This window comes from Oncorhynchus keta, chromosome 26, assembly GCF_023373465.1.
Source record: "Oncorhynchus keta strain PuntledgeMale-10-30-2019 chromosome 26, Oket_V2, whole genome shotgun sequence".
Lineage (NCBI taxonomy): Eukaryota > Metazoa > Chordata > Actinopteri > Salmoniformes > Salmonidae > Oncorhynchus > Oncorhynchus keta.
In genome coordinates, this window is record NC_068446.1 from 41,165,846 (window position 1) to 41,183,882 (window position 18,037).

The 18,037-nt window shown below is 40.5% G+C and overlaps 2 protein-coding genes across 5 annotated transcripts in view; both read left to right on the forward strand.

Annotated features, from left to right (window-relative positions):
* Positions 1-6,443: 6,443 nt before the first annotated feature.
* On the forward strand, positions 6,444-13,218 carry LOC118371262 (COP9 signalosome complex subunit 2). 4 transcript variants are annotated; one of them, XM_052480864.1, is made up of 13 exons: positions 6,444-6,724; positions 7,097-7,210; positions 7,316-7,393; positions 7,647-7,772; positions 7,904-7,993; positions 8,194-8,316; positions 8,933-9,107; positions 10,067-10,245; positions 10,464-10,516; positions 10,721-10,818; positions 11,224-11,306; positions 11,468-11,526; positions 12,364-13,218. In XM_052480864.1, the coding sequence occupies exons 1-13, from the start codon at positions 6,656-6,658 to the stop codon at positions 12,506-12,508; spliced, it is 1,392 nt and encodes a 463-aa protein (XP_052336824.1). In that variant the 5' UTR covers positions 6,444-6,655; the 3' UTR covers positions 12,509-13,218. The 4 variants fall into 4 exon arrangements, with proteins under 4 accessions (XP_052336824.1, XP_052336825.1, XP_052336826.1 ...); XM_052480865.1 differs by having other exon boundaries at positions 6,444-6,709; XM_052480866.1 differs by having other exon boundaries at positions 6,446-6,724; positions 8,194-8,271.
* A 588-nt stretch (positions 13,219-13,806) lies between these two features.
* Positions 13,807-18,037, forward strand: part of cep152 (centrosomal protein 152) — a 49,478-nt gene continuing 45,247 nt past the window's right edge. The window contains exons 1-2 of the mRNA XM_052481118.1: positions 13,807-13,881; positions 14,126-14,241. Coding sequence (XP_052337078.1) covers positions 14,155-14,241 — 87 coding nt within the window. The 5' untranslated portion in view covers positions 13,807-13,881; positions 14,126-14,154. The remainder of the gene's footprint in view (positions 13,882-14,125; positions 14,242-18,037) is intronic.

The following is an 18,037-nucleotide window of genomic DNA, read 5'->3' on the forward strand; positions in this document are numbered from 1 at the left end:
AACTAAACTGAAAAAAATCTAAAACAAAATTTCAACTAACCTAATCAAATTAAAATCACTAAACTGAAAAAAACTCCAGAAAGAAAAATGATTTAACCCCTATGGTCATAGGAAAATAGACTTAAAGCAGCATACCCTTAGTTAAAAGCAATGCCATCTCCTTCTTCACAGTGGTCCAAATTACAAATATGGCTAAGAACTATAAACTCAAACATATTTACCAATTACACAAATTATCATGAAAGCAGTATTACAAATGACCATAAATTCATTATCCAAATGGCTTTCCAATGCGGGTGATCAAGCCACAACGGAAGGTCATCAGAAGGTCATAGGTCATGCAAAACCCTTCAAAGCAGTGTTTTTCACTATATAAAAAAAATTGCAAACAATAGTCAAATAGTTCCTACATGTTGTATCCCAGGTTCCCAGAACATTCCTTTATCAAAATCATTTGTGTGTGTAATTAAAACTCAGAAAATAAAAACTAATTAAAATCCCATGTGCGTGAGTGCCCCTTTAAGATACCTTTGCACTAAAACAAAAACTTCCAGGCCCTTTGGTGTGGTAGTGTGGTAGTTTTTGGACCTCAATCTCACTCACTCTCCCCAAGAGTATAGTCCCTGGAAACATTCCAAAGAGAGACAATGAAATACCCATTTTCCCAGAAAAAAAAACACAAAACACTTTGTTAATATTTATTGTTACTACTTCGATTCAGAAACTCAAAAGTGAACTATAAACCAAACCTAATGATAATTCCACTGTACCTCAAATCATTAATCATACATTTTAATCAACACCAACGTATATGTATGCTTAATTGAACATGTTACCCTTAGATACATTTATCCTTACTATCTAAATATTTTTTCCTCTGCGTAAGAAATCAGTCATTTAATCCCAGGCATTAAATAAAATAATATAATAATAATAATAATAATAATAATAAGGGTAGTGGGTTCGATCCCCGGGACCACCCATACGTAGAATGTATGCACACATGACTGTAAGTCGCTTTGGATAAAAGCGTCTGCTAAATGGCATATATTATATTATTATTATTAAATAAAAATGAGACGTGTTCTCCCATGTCTCCTTCAATTTACATATTTAGATCATTTCCATCCATCCCGGAAGAAAGAATCCTACTCAAACACATCAGAATACAATGTTTAATTAAGTTAAATCAACTCCTAAAACAAACAATAAACAAATAAACAAACCACAAATCAGCAATCTAATAATTTCAACCTGTTGATATAAATTTAGTAACAACTATTCTGATTTTTAATTTAGGTAACTGTCTTCTCTATTGATACAGTAATTTAAATACGACTCAAGTCTCAATACATTATTCCAGCAGATAATTTAGTGAACAGACATCGTCTTGCATCAAAATTCGCTTCATTATTTTAAGTTGAATGAATTAGTCTATCAATTTAACCTAAACAATCTATTAAAAACATTCAATTTATCCCTTCTATCAATTTGAACCAAACAAGCTATTAAAACGTTCAGTTAATATCTTATACAAACACTAGCGACCATAACTTTCCAGCAAAACATACAAATGGATTATTGACAATCAAAAACTCAGTTAGCGCATTGACTGGGAAACGAACCCGGGCCTCCCACTGAACCACCAATGCTATATAAATGACTAAGATTCTCCAGAAATAAACCCACTTTACAAGTAAAAACAAGACACGTCACTATCGGCAATTCCCAGAAAAATAATAGCCCAAGTTTAATAGTACAAACGTTACTCCAGCTATGATTCTCAAATGCCAAATGAATAGATTAGCAATCAACGAATAAAATCACAGAATGACTAAGAAACAGATATTGCCCAATAAAAGTAGATTATGTTTACTTATGCAACGTATTTCAATTACTTTACAGACCACATTAATCACGCAATGATAATTAGTTTGATGGAAAACCTTAGGCTTTGTACACATTATAAATGGTCAGAGTCCTTCACAACTTTAGAAAACAGTTTATTCAATGATCACCTCATACTGGGAAGAAAAATTGGTCAGACTTTAAGTTTACTTTCAAATGTTTCACAGAAGGAGATAATAATATGGTTTTATAGTTACATCGTTAGGGTAAGATAACAAAAGTGGAGACACTTAATCAGTTTCTAGAGCTCAATTTCCCAGATTTTGTAGAACTTAATAGTGCTCAAACCCATCTTTATCAAATGATCAATTTTTAAGATACCAACTCAAAACCTACGACGTCCACACTAATTATTCTCAGCATTACTTTATCAAATCTCTAGTAATTGATTATACACACATACAATTTATCATAATTTCAAATAATTCACAGAATTATCAGAAATCTTAGGTACCACACAGAACTTTAAGGATCACCCACACAGGATTGGTCAGACGTCCACACAGAACTTTAAGGATCACCCACACAGGATTGGTCAGACGTCCACACAGAACTTTAAGGATCACCCACACAGGATTGGTCAGACGTCCACACAGAACTTTAAGGATCACCCACACAGGATTGGTCAGACGTCCACACAGAACATATCAGAACACAAAAAGGTTACCCACACAACCTTTTGTCAACCGACCCCGCTCACACAGAACGGTCCGACAGCTATTACCTAGTGATCCCATAACAAAATACTCACACAGAGTAACCCAGGGCATACCTGGCTAGCACAGAGTAACCCAGGGCATACCTGGCTAGCACAGAGTAACCCAGGGCATACCTGGCTAGCACATATAAAATAATTGGAATTCACCACCTCTGAGGGTCACTTAGACAATCACACAGATGCACAGAATGAGGTCCTTCTTCCAATAGGGCTTCACCAAATACCATGTTTCACTCAGAACACACAGTCACCTGGCCCCTCACCCCTACAGACCGCACCAATCCACACTGTGATCAATTCAGTGTCAGGACAGCTCTTGGTCACTCGCAACCGGACAGTGGCAGAGTATCTTTTGAGTCCACAAACTCTCAGATTCCTCTCCTCTGACTCGGCCCTGCTTACGCCGCCAAGGTTCCTTCCTTACAAAGGAATTCACGCTCAGAGTATACGTAACAGGCATATTTAAAAAAAACTTGACTTCAAATCTGTGTGTGGTTTGCTCACCTTTAAAAAACTTTTAAAAACTCAGTTCGAGATGTGGTATCCACTCGGCTCACTTCCTCTCAGATCAAAGGTTGGTCCATCATTCCCGAAGTGTGGTTTCCCTAAGATCCCAAGTTTGGGGGATCCCTCGTGCACGATTTATTTACCTAGATCGTCAGGAACGGTCACCGAGTGAAGATTCACATCCCATCCTCGTCGCCAAATGTAGTGGAAATTTCCTGTATCACCAAATCATGAGAGCAAACCACACACAAGTCAGAGTTATCATAAAGTCCATCTTTAATTGTATAAGCTCCATCACAACCCTGTGACTCTCAGATTAATTCAGTGTCTATAAATGAATTTTCTGAGAGTCCTTACAAAACAGTTCTTAGTATCATTTATAGCCAAGACACACCCATCTCAACTCACATGACGAATAACAGATCTTAGGAACATTACAAAGGAAGACTTTACTTGAGAGAGGAGTATCCCATAGCCAGACAGCATTAGCTATAAATTATCGTTCAGTTTGCTCTCCAATAATTTGGTAAAACAAGGTTTTTCTTTCGTGTAGGACTTCTTACAACATAGTACCAAGACATTACCTCATCCACTAGCATATATCACCCTCCTGGACAGGATCACAGAGACACAGTGACTGGCACACAGACATTGTGGAGCCAAGAGATAATTGGTTCCCCCTCACATATAACGCAATGTTAGCGATTTCTAAAATCGCAAATGAAATGAAATAAATATGCCTGCTCTCAAGCTTTATCCTTTTCTTAACAATCCTGTCGTCTCAGATTTTCAAAATATGCTTTAGAACCAGAGAAAATCAATAATTTGTGTAAGAGTGGTGATAGCTAGCTTACCATTTAGCGTACCAAGACATTAATCAATCTGTTTTGTCATCCATTGAAATGCTAAGCCTGCATTCTTCTCTGATATGGAAAAATACAAATACACCCGTGCGGGACACTCCTGGTCAATCAGGCCTATCACAATGAGACACAAACAAGTGATTCCTGGCACACAGCCACATCATGGAAAACGTGGAAATCCTGCATTTCCTGGTCGGTCAAACATCTTGGTTTTGCCTGAAGCATTTGTTCTAGGGCACTGGAAAATTCAGTTCTGGAAACGTAAGAGTGTCTTCTCAAAACTCACCCAGCATAGTCACATGGTTTAAAACGATATCCAAAATGAAATACTGCCCCTATAGGACTAACAGGTTAAAAGATATGTTTACATATGAAGACAAGCTTGACTTCTCCCCTTTCTGTGGCCCAAGTAACTGAACCCAGTACAGAGAAAGGATAACTGCAAATGCCCCCCACTATAGTCCAACAAGATACATTCTAAATGAGAAGTAACTCACAAGCATATAATAAAGATAAAACATCTTATCTATGTTACCCAACTATTCTGATTCATTCCCAACAACAGTCAGTATCTGGTGTGGCCACCAGCTGCATTAAGTACTGCAGTACATCTCCTCCTCATGGATTGCACCAGATTTGCCAGTTCTTGCTGTGAGATGTTACCCAACTCTTCCACCAAGGCACATGCAAGTTCCCGGGCACTTCTGAGGGGGAATGGGCCTAGCTCTCACCCTCCGATCCAACAAGTCCCAGACGTGCTCGATGGGATTGAGATCCGGACTCTTCGATGGCCATGGCAGAACACTGACATTCCTGTCTTGTAGGAAATCACGCACAGAACGAGCAGTATGGCTGGTGGCATTGTCATGCTGGAGGGTCATGTCAGGATGAGCCTGCAGGAAGGGTACCACATGAAGGAGGAGGATGTCTTTCTTGTAACGCACAGCATTGAGATTGCCTACAATGACAACAAGCTCAGTCCGATGATGCTGTGACACACCGCGAAAGACCATGACGGGCCCTGCACCTCCAAACCGATCCCGCTCCAGAGTACAGGCCTCGGTGTAACGCTCATTCCTTCGACAATAAACGTGAATCCGACCATCACCCCTGTTGAGACAAATCCGCATCTCGTCAGTGAAGAGCACTTTTTGCCAGTCCTATCTGGTCCAGCGACAGTGGGTTTGTGTCCATAGGCAACGTTGTTGCCGGTGATGTCTGGTGAGGACCTGCCTTACAACAAGCCTACAAGCCCTCAGTCCAGCCTCTCTCAGCCTATTGCGGACAGTCTGAGCACTGATGGAGTGCTTTCCTGTTGTTGCCATCCTGTACCTGTCCATCCTGTACCAGGTGTGATGTTCGGATGTACCGATCCTGTGCAGATGTTGTTACACGTGGTCTGCCACTGTGAGGATGATCAGCTGTCCGTCCTGTCTCCCTGTAGTGCTGTCTTAGGCGTCTCACAGACATTGCAATGTATTACCCTGGCCACATCTGCAGTCCTCATCTGCAGCCTAAGGCACGTTCACGCAGATGAGCAGAGACCCTGGGCATCTTTCTTTTGGTGTTTTTCAGTCAGTAGAAAGGCCTCTTTAGTGTTCTAAGTTTTCATAACTGTGACCTTAATTGCCTCCTGTCTGTAAGTTGTTAGTGTCTTAATGACCGTTCCACAGGTGTGTGTTCTTTAATTGTTTATGGTTCATTGAACAAGCATGGGAAACAGTGTTTAAACCCTTTACAATGACAATCTGTGAAGTTATTTGGATTTGTACGATTTATCTTTGAAAGACAGGGTCCTGAAAAAGGGGACGTTTCTTTTTTTTGCTGTGTTTATCTGCTGACTTATATACACGGGTCCTGGATATTTTTGTACTGCTGATCTACGACCAGCTCTTCCTACCAAAACCAAAACCTCAAACACTTTCAGTTAAACAAAAAACTGTTTCTTGACCAGGTGTTAACATATATTAGCCATCTATAATTTAGCCCAAACAACTACCTCTTCCCCTACTGTATTTATTTATTTAGCTCCTTTGCACCCCATTATTTCTATTTCTACTTTTCATATTCTTCCACTGCAAATCTACCATTCCAGTGTTTAACTTGCTATATTGTATTTACTTTGCCACCATGGCCTTGTTTTTGCTTTTACCTCCTTTATCTCACCTCATTTGCTCACATCGTATATAGACTTATTTTTTTCTACTCTATTATTGACTGTATGTTTGTTTTACTTCATGTGTAACTCTGTGTTGTTGTATGTGTCAAACTACTTTGCTTTATCTTGGCCAGGTCGCAATTGTAAATGAGAACTTGTTCGCAAATTAGTCTACCTGGTTAAATAAATGTGAAAAAAAAAAAAAATAATAATAAAAATAAAAAATAATTGTAACGAAACGTAACAATACGGAAGAGTATAAGAAAGGGTTCCAGTTCATAGGAATCACGATTCACGCTGCGCAGAAAGGGCATATCGGTGGCGGATAAGGTTGGAGCTGGAACAAACTGCGACTCACTGCTGCCCACCGCTGGACGGCATGATCCTCCCAGCAATGCTCCCTTTACTTCTCTCCACACTCCTATTAAAAGAGTCACTCCAGCGATACACCTACGCTTGTACCATTAGCAAGTTTGCTGTCGAGTTAGCTTCGTAGTCAAGATGTCTGATATGGAAGATGACTTCATGTGCGACGATGAAGAGGATTATGATCTGGTAAACTCCTCCGAAGTAAATATATATGGATATTGTAGCTGATTACCATATACAACGTATTTAGCTAGCTAGATTAACCAGCGTAAACATTCCACTTCGCTAACTTTAGCTAGCTACCGTATTACTCTCAGCTACGTTACTGTTATCTGTTATCGGTGCTCGTATCATTGACAGCTCAATTGCCTAGTTAGTTAGCTAGCTTTGTCTGTAATGATACTGCTGCTATACCGTTTGCACCGTTATATGATCCAGCTGTTTGCTTTACAAATCACCATAGCAAAAACAACACACATCATCATGAGCTAGCGAGCTGGCTAGCTGAATGTCAACACAACCAGTGGGTGTTGATCTTGTAAACTGCATTGATGACGAACTGTGTGATTTCAGGAGTACTCAGAGGACAGCAACTCTGAGCCCAATGTTGATTTAGAGAATCAATACTACAATTCAAAGGCCCTGAAGGAGGATGACCCCAAAGCAGCTCTCATCAGCTTCCAGAAGGTTAGTTATCACACACACACACACACACACACACACACACACACACACATATACACACCACGTCAATGGCTGGCCATTTATTAAATGCGTCTTTTTGAACCCCAGGTCTTGGAGCTAGAGGGTGAGAAAGGAGAATGGGGGTTCAAAGCTCTCAAACAGATGATTAAGATGAATTTCAAACTGGTAAGCATTAGACATTACTCTCACAAGTCTCCAAAAAAATAGTCTCTGAAATATTACATGTAGGCTACCTACAACTATTGTCTGACAGGCATTTCTGTAGGAGTAGCCTAGGTATTCATAAATATGAACAGCCTACTTTATGTGACATCTCTGATCAAATGTGATAATATTTTGGAAAAGAAATGCCATATTATGGGAGCATAAAAATTGTATTTTGAATGACATTTATTTCATTTGTAACCCCCCCCCCCAGACGAATTTCCCTGAAATGATGAACAGGTACAAGCAGCTGTTAACATACATTCGGAGTGCAGTTACACGAAACTACTCAGAGAAATCCATCAACTCCATCCTGGATTACATCTCTACGTCTAAGCAGGTATTGTTTGCAGCATCAAATTATCAATAAACGATGTTGATTCTGTGATCATCTGAGCTGTACAATTTTGGAAAGTCCAAACAAACTGAATGTTTGAAGAGGAGGCAAATACTTCTACATTTCTTTTTAAGATGGACTTGCTGCAAGAGTTTTATGAAACCACATTGGATGCATTAAAGGATGCCAAAAATGACAGGCTTTGGTTTAAAACCAACACTAAGGTATGATTCATTTTAAAGATTAAAAAAAAATATATATAAAACTTTTACATGTGTCATTAATTCCATCCACAATATCATAATTAACATTTTATACAACGCAAAAACATATGTGGCGAGTGGCATATAATTTATATGGAGACACTGACTTTGATACTTGTGTGATTTGATTTCCTCCTTGGTTTGTCCTGTCTGTTGTTTAGCTTGGGAAGTTGTACCTGGAGAGAGAAGAGTATGGTAAGCTTCAGAAGATCCTGAGGCAGTTGCACCAGTCCTGTCAGGTGAAGAAACACTCCTCATCAATGCAATCAGAGGTTTTCACAGAGGTTTTACCACCAAATCTAATTCAGCATTATAACATCATAATGAAAAACATACTTGTGTGTTCTTAGTGACAGTAGATTGGAACTGTATTGTATCATTGTAGCCTGGTCCGAGTTCTGTTTGCGCTGTATATGTAACAGTATAACTTTAGACGGTCCCCTCGCCCATACCCGGGCGCGAACCAGGGACCCTCTACACACATCAACAACAGTCACCCTCCGAAGCATCGTTACCCATCGCTCCACAAAAGCCGCGGCCCTTGCAGACCAAGGGGAACTACTACTTCAAGGTCTCAGAGCAAGTGATGTCACCGATTGAAACGCTATTTAGCGCGCACAGCTAACTAAGCTAGCCGTTTCACATCCGTTACATATAGACAACTTCTATAGCTGTTGTCATGACCACAGGAGGCAAGACAGCACAAACAGATCTGGGGCTGGGCAAGTATAGCTGTGGAACCATTGTGGAAATCTAGAATTTCCTGTTCCTCCTGAAGTGTCTGTGGAATTATATCTCTAGTATTTGTTCTGTCTTGATGTATAGATGGATGATTTAGTGTTTGTCCCATGTTCTGTCTTGGTGATTAGTATTTGTCACATGTTCTGCCTTGGTGTATAGACGGATGACGGTGAGGATGACCTGAAGAAAGGCACCCAGCTCTTGGAGATCTATGCTCTGGAGATCCAGATGTATACGGCCCAGAAGAACAACAAGAAGCTGAAGGCGCTGTATGAACAGTCTCTACACATCAAGTCTGCCATCCCTCACCCTCTCATCATGGGAGTCATCAGAGGTAGACACATCTCAAATCAAATCACATTTTATTTGTCACATACACATGGTTAGCAGATGTTAGTGCGAGTGTAGCGAAATACTTGTGCTTCTAGTTCCGACAATGCAGTAATAACCAACAAGTAATCTAGCTAACAATTCCAAAACTACTACCTTATAGACACAAGTGTAAGGGGATAAAGAATATGTACATAAAGATATATGAATGAGTGATGGTACAGAGCGGCATAGGCAAGATACAGTAGATGGTATTGAGTGCAGTATATACATATGAGATGAGTATGTAAACAAAGTGGCATAGTTAAAGTGGCTAGTGATACATGTATTACATAAAGATGCAGTAGATGATATAGAGTACAGTATATAGATATATATATATATGAGATGAATAATGTAGGGTATGTAAACATTAGATTAGGTAGCATTGTTTAAAGTGGCTAGTGATATATTTTACATTTCCCATCAATTCCCATTATTAAAGTGGCTTGAGTTGAGTCAGTGTGTTGGCAGCAGCCACTCAATGTTAGTGGTGGCTGTTTAACAGTCTGATGGCCTTGAGATAGAAGCTGTTTTTCAGTCTCTCGGTCCCAGCTTTGATGCACCTGTACTGACCTCGACTTCTGGATGATAGCGGGGTGAACCGGCAGTGGCTCGGGTGGTTGCTGTCCTTGATGATCTTTATGGCCTTCCTGTAACATCGGGTGGTGTAGGTGTCCTGGAGGGCAGGTAGTTTGCCCCCGGTGATGCGTTGTGCAGACCTCACTACCCTCTGGAGAGCCTTACGGTTGTACGGCAACTGCTCCACCCAAGGTCCCTCCCCTCTGACCGAGTCCTCTAATGTATTTATTTTTCTTTAGGTAGGAGGCATGTACAGAGGAACCTTTTTCAGGACCATGGAGGATTTTCTAGGAAATGATTCCTGACAGTGTTTGGTCTCTCTCTTGTTTTTGTTTTCTCAAGAGTGTGGAGGGAAAATGCATTTGCGAGAAGGGGAGTTTGAGAAGGCTCACACAGACTTCTTCGAGGCGTTTAAGAACTACGATGAATCAGGGAGTCCTCGACGGACCACCTGTCTGAAGTACCTGGTGTTGGCCAACATGTTGATGAAGTCTGGAATCAACCCGTTCGACTCACAGGAGGTATGAAAGGTCTCATTTGTGATAAGCGATAAATCTCTCTTAGGGATGGTTTCCCAGACCTAGATTTAAAACGGAGGGCCCTGTCACAATATTATAACCTGCAAATTAAGTAAATTAATTAATATTTGAGTGATTTAGTGATGTGTGTGTGTTGTATTGGTGCATCTTTTCATAAAGTTTGAGTATCCTTTACTCAAGCTGACATTTGTTTATCTTAGGCTAAACCCTATAAAAATGATCCAGACATTCTTGCAATGACAAACTTGGTCAGGTAAGACTGCATCTCATTCACTATTACAATCTAACCTTTCTGGGGTAAGTTTGTCTACACACTGTCTGTCTACACACTGTCTGTCTACACACTGTCTGTCTACACACTGTCTGTCTACACACTATGCTGTATGAACATGGTCTGATTACTGAATGGAAACCAATGTTCTATTTTGCCCCCCCCCTTCCACCACTCCCCCTCTAGTTCCTACCAGAACAATGACATCACAGAGTTTGAGAAGATCCTGAAGACCAATCACAGTAACATAATGGATGATCCGTTCATAAGGGAACATATAGAAGGTATGGTCTAGACGTCACTTTCAGACTGATTTATTTGGTTAATGTTACTTCATCACAACAAAAAACAACAACATATTATTAAGTAGTAACATGTTTATATAAGCAAGTTAAAAATCCTTATGCCTGGGTGGCATGTTTTATTTATTTTACCTTTATTTAACTAGGCAAGTCAGTTAATAAGAACAAATTCTTATTTTCAATGACGGCCTATGAACAGTGGGTTAACTGCCTGTTCAGGGGCAGAACGACAGATTTGTACCATGTCCGCTCGGGGGTTTGATCTTGCAACCTTTCGGTTACTAGTCCAACGCTCGAACCACTAGGCTACTCTGGCAAGAACAGCTCAAATGTGTTACTGAAAATTCCTTCTTCATAATAATTTATTTCCTTGCTTTTGTCTTTCAGAGTTATTACGAAACATAAGAACACAAGTGCTCGTCAAATTAATTAAGCCTTACACGAGAATACACATACCTTTTATTTCCAAGGTAAGATCACTACAAAGATCTGGCATTTTTGTTGTTGTTGTTGAAAAAGCAAATATTTTCTCTAAATTTTGAAGGTCATTATAACATTTTTGTTGTTGTTGAAAAAGCAAATATTTTCTCTAAATTTTGAAGGTCATTATAACATTTTTGTCTCTTTTCAGGAATTGAACATTGATGTCTGCGATGTGGAAAGCCTTCTTGTTCAGTGCATTCTAGACAGGTAAATTGCATGTCGTTACATCATTGTGGCTTAGCGGTCTAAAGGCACTGCATCTCAGTGCTTAGAGGCGTCACTACAGACCCTGGTTCAGCGGTTTAAGACACCACATCTCAGTGCTTAGAGGCGTCACTACAGACCCTGGTTCAGCGGTCTAAGACACCACATCTTAGTGCTTAGAGGCGTCACTACAGACCCTGGTTCAGCGGTCTAAGACACCACATCTTAGTGCTTAGAGGCGTCACTACAGACCCTGGTTCGGCGGTCTAAGACACCACATCTTAGTGCTAGAGGCGTCACTACAGACCCTGGTTCGGCGGTCTAAGACACCACATCTTAGTGCTAGAGGCGTCACTACAGACCCTGGTTCAGCGGTCTAAGACACCACATCTTAGTGCTAGAGGCGTCACTACAGACCCTGGTTCAGCGGTCTAAAGGCACTGCATCTTAGTGCTTAGAGGCGTCACTACAGACCCTGGTTCAGCGGTCTAAGACACCACATCTTAGTGCTTAGAGGCGTCACTACAGACCCTGGTTCAGCGGTCTAAGACACCACATCTTAGTGCTTAGAGGCGTCACTACAGACCCTGGTTCAGCGGTCTAAGACACCACATCTTAGTGCTTAGAGGTGTCACTACAGACCCTGGTTCAGCGGTCTAAGACACCAGGCGCACAATTGGCTCAGCATCGTTAGGGCTTGGCCGGGGTAGGCCGTCATTGTAAATAACAATTTCTTCTTAACTGACTTAAATAAAGGTTAAATAAAACAATAATGCACCACAGTTTTGTGAGTTTACCATCATTGACCTTCTATTGAACTTTTCTTCCTCTACCTGTCAGCACGATCAACGGCCGCATCGACCAAGTCAACCAACTGTTGGAGCTGGATCACCAGAAGAGGAATGGAGCCCGATACATGGCTTTAGATAAATGGACGAATCAGCTGAATACTCTCAACCAGGCCATCGTCAGCAAACTGGCCTAATCAGAGTAGTCAGTAGTGTAATTGAAAAGTTAACAATTCGATGGTGAGGGTATTTCAACTTGAAGGAAAGAATTAACCCAATTCATCTCGGGTTACAGTAGCAGTAGGCTCCATTCATTATTGTCATCTGTAGGATTGATGATGTTCAAAGCTTCCAATGGCCAATGTACTGTCACTTATTATGTGACTGATCATTTAAGATGGAGATCAGGGGTGCCAGTTGCCAGCTTGTGTTTCATGGCCTTGGGCCAGTTTCCTGGGCACAGATAAATCCTAGTCCTGGATTTAGAAGCATGCTCAATGAGAATGCTTTTTAGGGTTTAGGTGTTGGACTCTGCGTAATCTGTGTCTGGGAACTCGGACCTTGTGGCCTAAAACCAACCGACTTATATTAGAAAACGATGGCCATTGTACAGATAGAGGATTGTAAAATCCCACTTATGTACATTTCTTATAGGGAAAGGACATGTCTGTTCTCCCACTATATTACCGCCTTCCATGGAAATGTGAAAACACCAAATTATTTCTAATATTATTGTTGAGCATGTCAAAATCTGCATGCCCTTTTCTGTAAAATAGCCAGCGCTCTCTATACAGTATTTCATCAATGTAGGTCCATGTTTCATATGGTATGTTGTTTTGACACTGTTGTTGAACAATTTGAGCTTTTCTGTTTTATTAATGAATAATAAACAACAAATTGTACCTTCCTATGGTGTCACTTCTTAAATATTTTTTTACATATTTTTTTGCATATCACGTGGAGGTAACTCATATTCTGTAAATATCATACATCAGCAACCATCTCTATTATTTCCACTATTTTCACTTCCAGGTTGGTGATTTGGTTGTCCGCAACAACAACCCATCTGTGTTGCAGCATGGCCATTGGTGGGGGGGGGAGGGGTCGTTTGATGACGCGTGTTGAATTCACCAATCAGCGACGGAGAGTTTATGCCGCTGTTTGGGCGCGCGAGCTTTCAACGGAGCGGCGAGTCGTAACACAGGAAGTTCATTACTATTATTAGCCAGACAGAAAACCTAACTTTAGTTGTTTAGGAAATATACGCAGACGTTTTGTTCTGAGTAGCAACTGTTAACGAAACTGTACTCTTGTCAGACTAGTACGTTATTAGGTAGCTGTGCCCGTCATGCCAGTCGTTCGATGCTTTGTTTGTTTTCTGGTAAATGGTTGCTATGTTAGCTAGCTAATGTTAGCTAACCAGTCCGATCATTCATTGCCCAGCATAATGTGCATCTGCTGGTTTGTAACGTTTTACATTTGATTTTTTTTTTTTTTTTTTTTTTGGGGGGGGGGGGTCCTCGCTGACAACATTTATCATCGGATATCCACTTGTACTTCAAATCACAAGGTAAGGTGATCAGTGAGTTGACTGTTTTGATCACTCTTCGAACGAACAGTTTCTTCTTCTAGCTAACGTTACAGCTAACTAATTGACTAACGTTAGTTAGCTCGGTGTTGTTTTGAGTTGTACTAAAGACATAATGACAATGTTTCTGATACGAGGTGTGTGGTTTGCGTGAGCCCTCCGCCCTCACTGTCAATCAAATACACAGCCACGTCATGAACATCTGCGCTCTCTTGTGCTTTCTCAGGTCTTCTCTCAGTATTAGTACTGATCATCATGTCCATCGACTTTGATAGTGCTGCTCTGCAAACTCAACATGAGGAGGAGGAATACGACCCAGAGGACTATGCCCGAGAGCAAGAGGTACGAAATACTCTTGTCATTCTCTCTCTAACACACAGACTGTTTTTTTGTTGTTGATAAACTTGCTTGTTGCTAGGGTAGTGGATCAGAAATGTATCATGTGCCTATGAAACAGTGTTGCTGTTATGTTGTCTGACAATGGTTTCAGTGTGACCTCAATTCAGAGTGTTTTTGCAGATAGTAGACATCAGCTCTTGTGTTGCCGCTCCCGTAAGGGCTGGGATAGTAGTGATATTTATAATTATCGGCCCATTTCAAGGCTTCCTTGTCTAGCTAAGATTATTGAATCCTTGGAGTAGGAAGCAGATTATTCAGTCAACCTTATTTGATCTGTTCTTGATCATGGTGATCTTATTTATCGAAGTGTAGTGAATGAGTAGGTGTGTCCAAACCTTTGACTGGTACTGTATACAGAGTTTGGACACCTAACTCTTATTCAATTTTTACTACATTGTAGAATAATAGTGAAGTCAAAACTATGAAATGACACATGGAATCATGTAGTAACCACAAAAAAAGTGTTAAACAAATCTAAATATATTTTCTATTTGAGATTCTTCTAAGTAGCCACCTTTTGCATTGAAGACAGCATTGCACGCTCTTGGCATTCTCTCAACCAGCTTCATGAGGTAGTCACCTGGAATGCGTTTCAATTAACAGATGTGCCTTGTTAATTTGGGGAATTTCTTTCCTTCTTAATGCGTTTGAGCCAATCAGTTGTGTTGTGACAAGGTAGGGTTGTTATACAGAAGATAACCCTATTTGGTAAAAAGCCAAGTCCATATTATGGTAAGAACAGCTCAAATAAGCGAAGAGAAACAACAGTCCATCATTACTTTAAGACATGGTCAATCTGGAAAATTTCAACAACTTTGAAAGTTTCTTTAAGTGCAGTCGCAAAAACCATCAAACGCTATGATGAAACTGGCTCTCATGAGGACCGCCACAGGAAAGGAAGACCCAGAGTTAACTCTGCTGCAGAGGATAAGTTCATTAGAGTTAACTGCATGTCAGGAATTGCAGCCCAAATAAATGCTCCACAGAGTTCAAGTAATTAGAGGTCGACCGATTAATCGGCAGGGCCGAGTTTCAAGTTTTCATAACAATCGGCATTTTTGGGCACCGATTACATTGCACTCCACGAGGATAATTTTACATAATTATGACATAACATTGAAGGTTGTGCAATGTAACAGCAATATTAGACTTAGGGATGCCACCCGTTAGATAAAATACAGAACGGTTACATATTTCACTGAAATAATAAACATTTTGTCTTCGAGATGTTAGTTTCCGGATTTGACCACATTAATGACCCAAGGCTCGTATTTCTGTGTGTTTATTATATTATAATTCAGTCTGATTTGATATAGCAGTCTGACTGAGTGGTGGTAGGCAGCAGCAGGCTCGTAAACATTCAATCAAACAGCACTTTCCTGCGTTTGCCAACAGCTCTTCGCAATACTTGAAGCACAGTGCTGTTTATGAATTCAAGCCTATCAACTCCCGAGATTAGGATGGCAATACTATAGTGCCTATAAGAACATTCAATAGTCAAAGGTATATGAAATACAAATGGTATAGAGGGAAATATTCCTATAATAACTACAACCTAAAACTTCTTACCTGGGAATATTGAAGTCTCATGTCAAAAGGAACCACCAGCTTTTTTATGTTCTCATGTTCTGAGCGAGGAACTTAAACGTTAGATTTTTTACATGGCACATATTGCACTTTTACTTCTCCAACACTGTCTTTGTGTTATTTAAACATAAAAAAACATGTTTCACTATTTATGAGACTAAATATATTTTATTTATGTATTAGTTTAAATAAGAGTGTTCATTCAGTATTGTTGTAATTGTCATTATTACAATATATATACACACACACACACACACACACACAGTGGGGCAAAAAAGTATTTATTCAGCCACCAATTGTGCAAGTTCTCCCACTTAAAAAGATGAGAGGCCTGTAATTTTCATCATAGGTACACTTCAACTATGACAGACAAAATAAAAATAAAAAAAATCCAGAAAATCACATTGTAGGATTTATAATGAATGTATTTGCAAATTATGGTGGAAAATAAGTATTTGGTCAATAACAACAAAAGTTTCTCAATACTTTGTCATATACCCTTTGTTGGCAATGACAGAGGTCAAACGTTTTCTGTAAGTCCGGCAGCTGTAGAACGTTTTTGAGGATCTGAGTGCCCATGCCAAATCTTTTCAGCCTCCTGAGTGTGGAAGAGGTGTTGTCGTGCTCACTTCAGGACTGTGTTGGTGTGTGTCTGTGCTGTGGACCATGATAGATTCTTAGTGATGTGGACACCGAAAAACAGTAGCTATGCCGACGCACTTAATCAGCATATTTAGTAACCACGTTAGTCAGGGCTCATCTGAAGGGATGTTAATAAACGCTTCTTTGGAAAACACAGGCTTTGCCAAGGTTGAGCATAGACAGTGAAATGTCTAATTTTAAAGTACATTTTATTTTTATGATAGACATGTTCTTTCAGATTTAGTGAAGAGGGTCTGGGTCAGATTTACCGAAGAGGGTCTGGGTCAGATTTACCGAAGAGGGTCTGGGTCGGTCTTCTCATCCGGCAAATGTGTCATCTCTAATATTGTGGTATTTTTAGGCAGAAATCTTCTATGTGATCTGAATGGTTACACTGCCCACTCTTTAGTAGTTGTTTTGTACAGTGGGTCAGTGGGAACCTTGAGGAGGGTATCTGTACAGTGGGAACCTTGAGGAGGGTATCTGTTCAGTGGGAACCTTGAGGAGGGTAAGCCTTTAGGATGTAGCCTGGCGTTTTCTTTGTATTTCTAACATACTGCCTGCTCCAATCAGATGTAGGCATGCTCGGTGTGTTACTCACCTCTCAGCCATCTGCTCTGTTCAACCCTGAACCTGTTACCTGTGCTGTGCTGGGATATTATTGACCCAGGCAGGCAGGTGAAAGGCTGTCAGCCTGTTGTCATAGTGAGGCTAGCTCTGCTCTGTTCAACCCTGAACCTGTTACCTGTGCTGTGCTGGGATATTATTGACCCAGGCAGGCAGGTGAAAGGCTGTCAGCCTGTTGTCATAGTGAGGCTAGCTCTGCTCTGTTCAACCCTGAACCTGTTACCTGTGCTGTGCTGGGATATTATTGACCCAGGCTGGCCAGTAAAAGGCTGTCAGCCTGTTGTCATAGTGAGGCTAATTCTGCTCTGTATTTTCTCTTTTTTTTATTAAGTTAAACATCATAATATCTCTGTTTGTCTCTCTCACACTCTCAGTAGAGTGAAGCTGGAGCAGGGTTGCGTTCAACTAGATTTGACTATACCAGACCGCTCACTCTATGGATTATAAAACATTAGAGTTGCATTTTACCAGACTAGATCAAGCATGGCTGGATTATTGAAACCCTGACTGGATTATCATTGGATTAACATTGCGTTTAAAAAAAATGGATTTATTCTACAGAGAACTGACTACATTTTTGCGTGTATGCTGAGGCTGTTATGCGCAAAGTCAGTCATGTGAAAAATGTTGGGTCTGCTCCAGTTAACCAGGCTGTATGATGCGTGTGAGAACCAACAATAGAGCCGACTGACTGGGAACACAAGGCTAGCCTAGAACATGTCTGGCCGCATTGCCTTAGAATGTTTCATCGTCACACAAGAATGATCCTCTGTGTGGCGACACCAGACTGGAATCATGTGGCTCAGGAGCTGAAGTTAATGTGTTTCCTCACTTCTGTTGATGACTCCCCGAGTGGGACATTTTAGTGAGTTCTGCTCTGGTT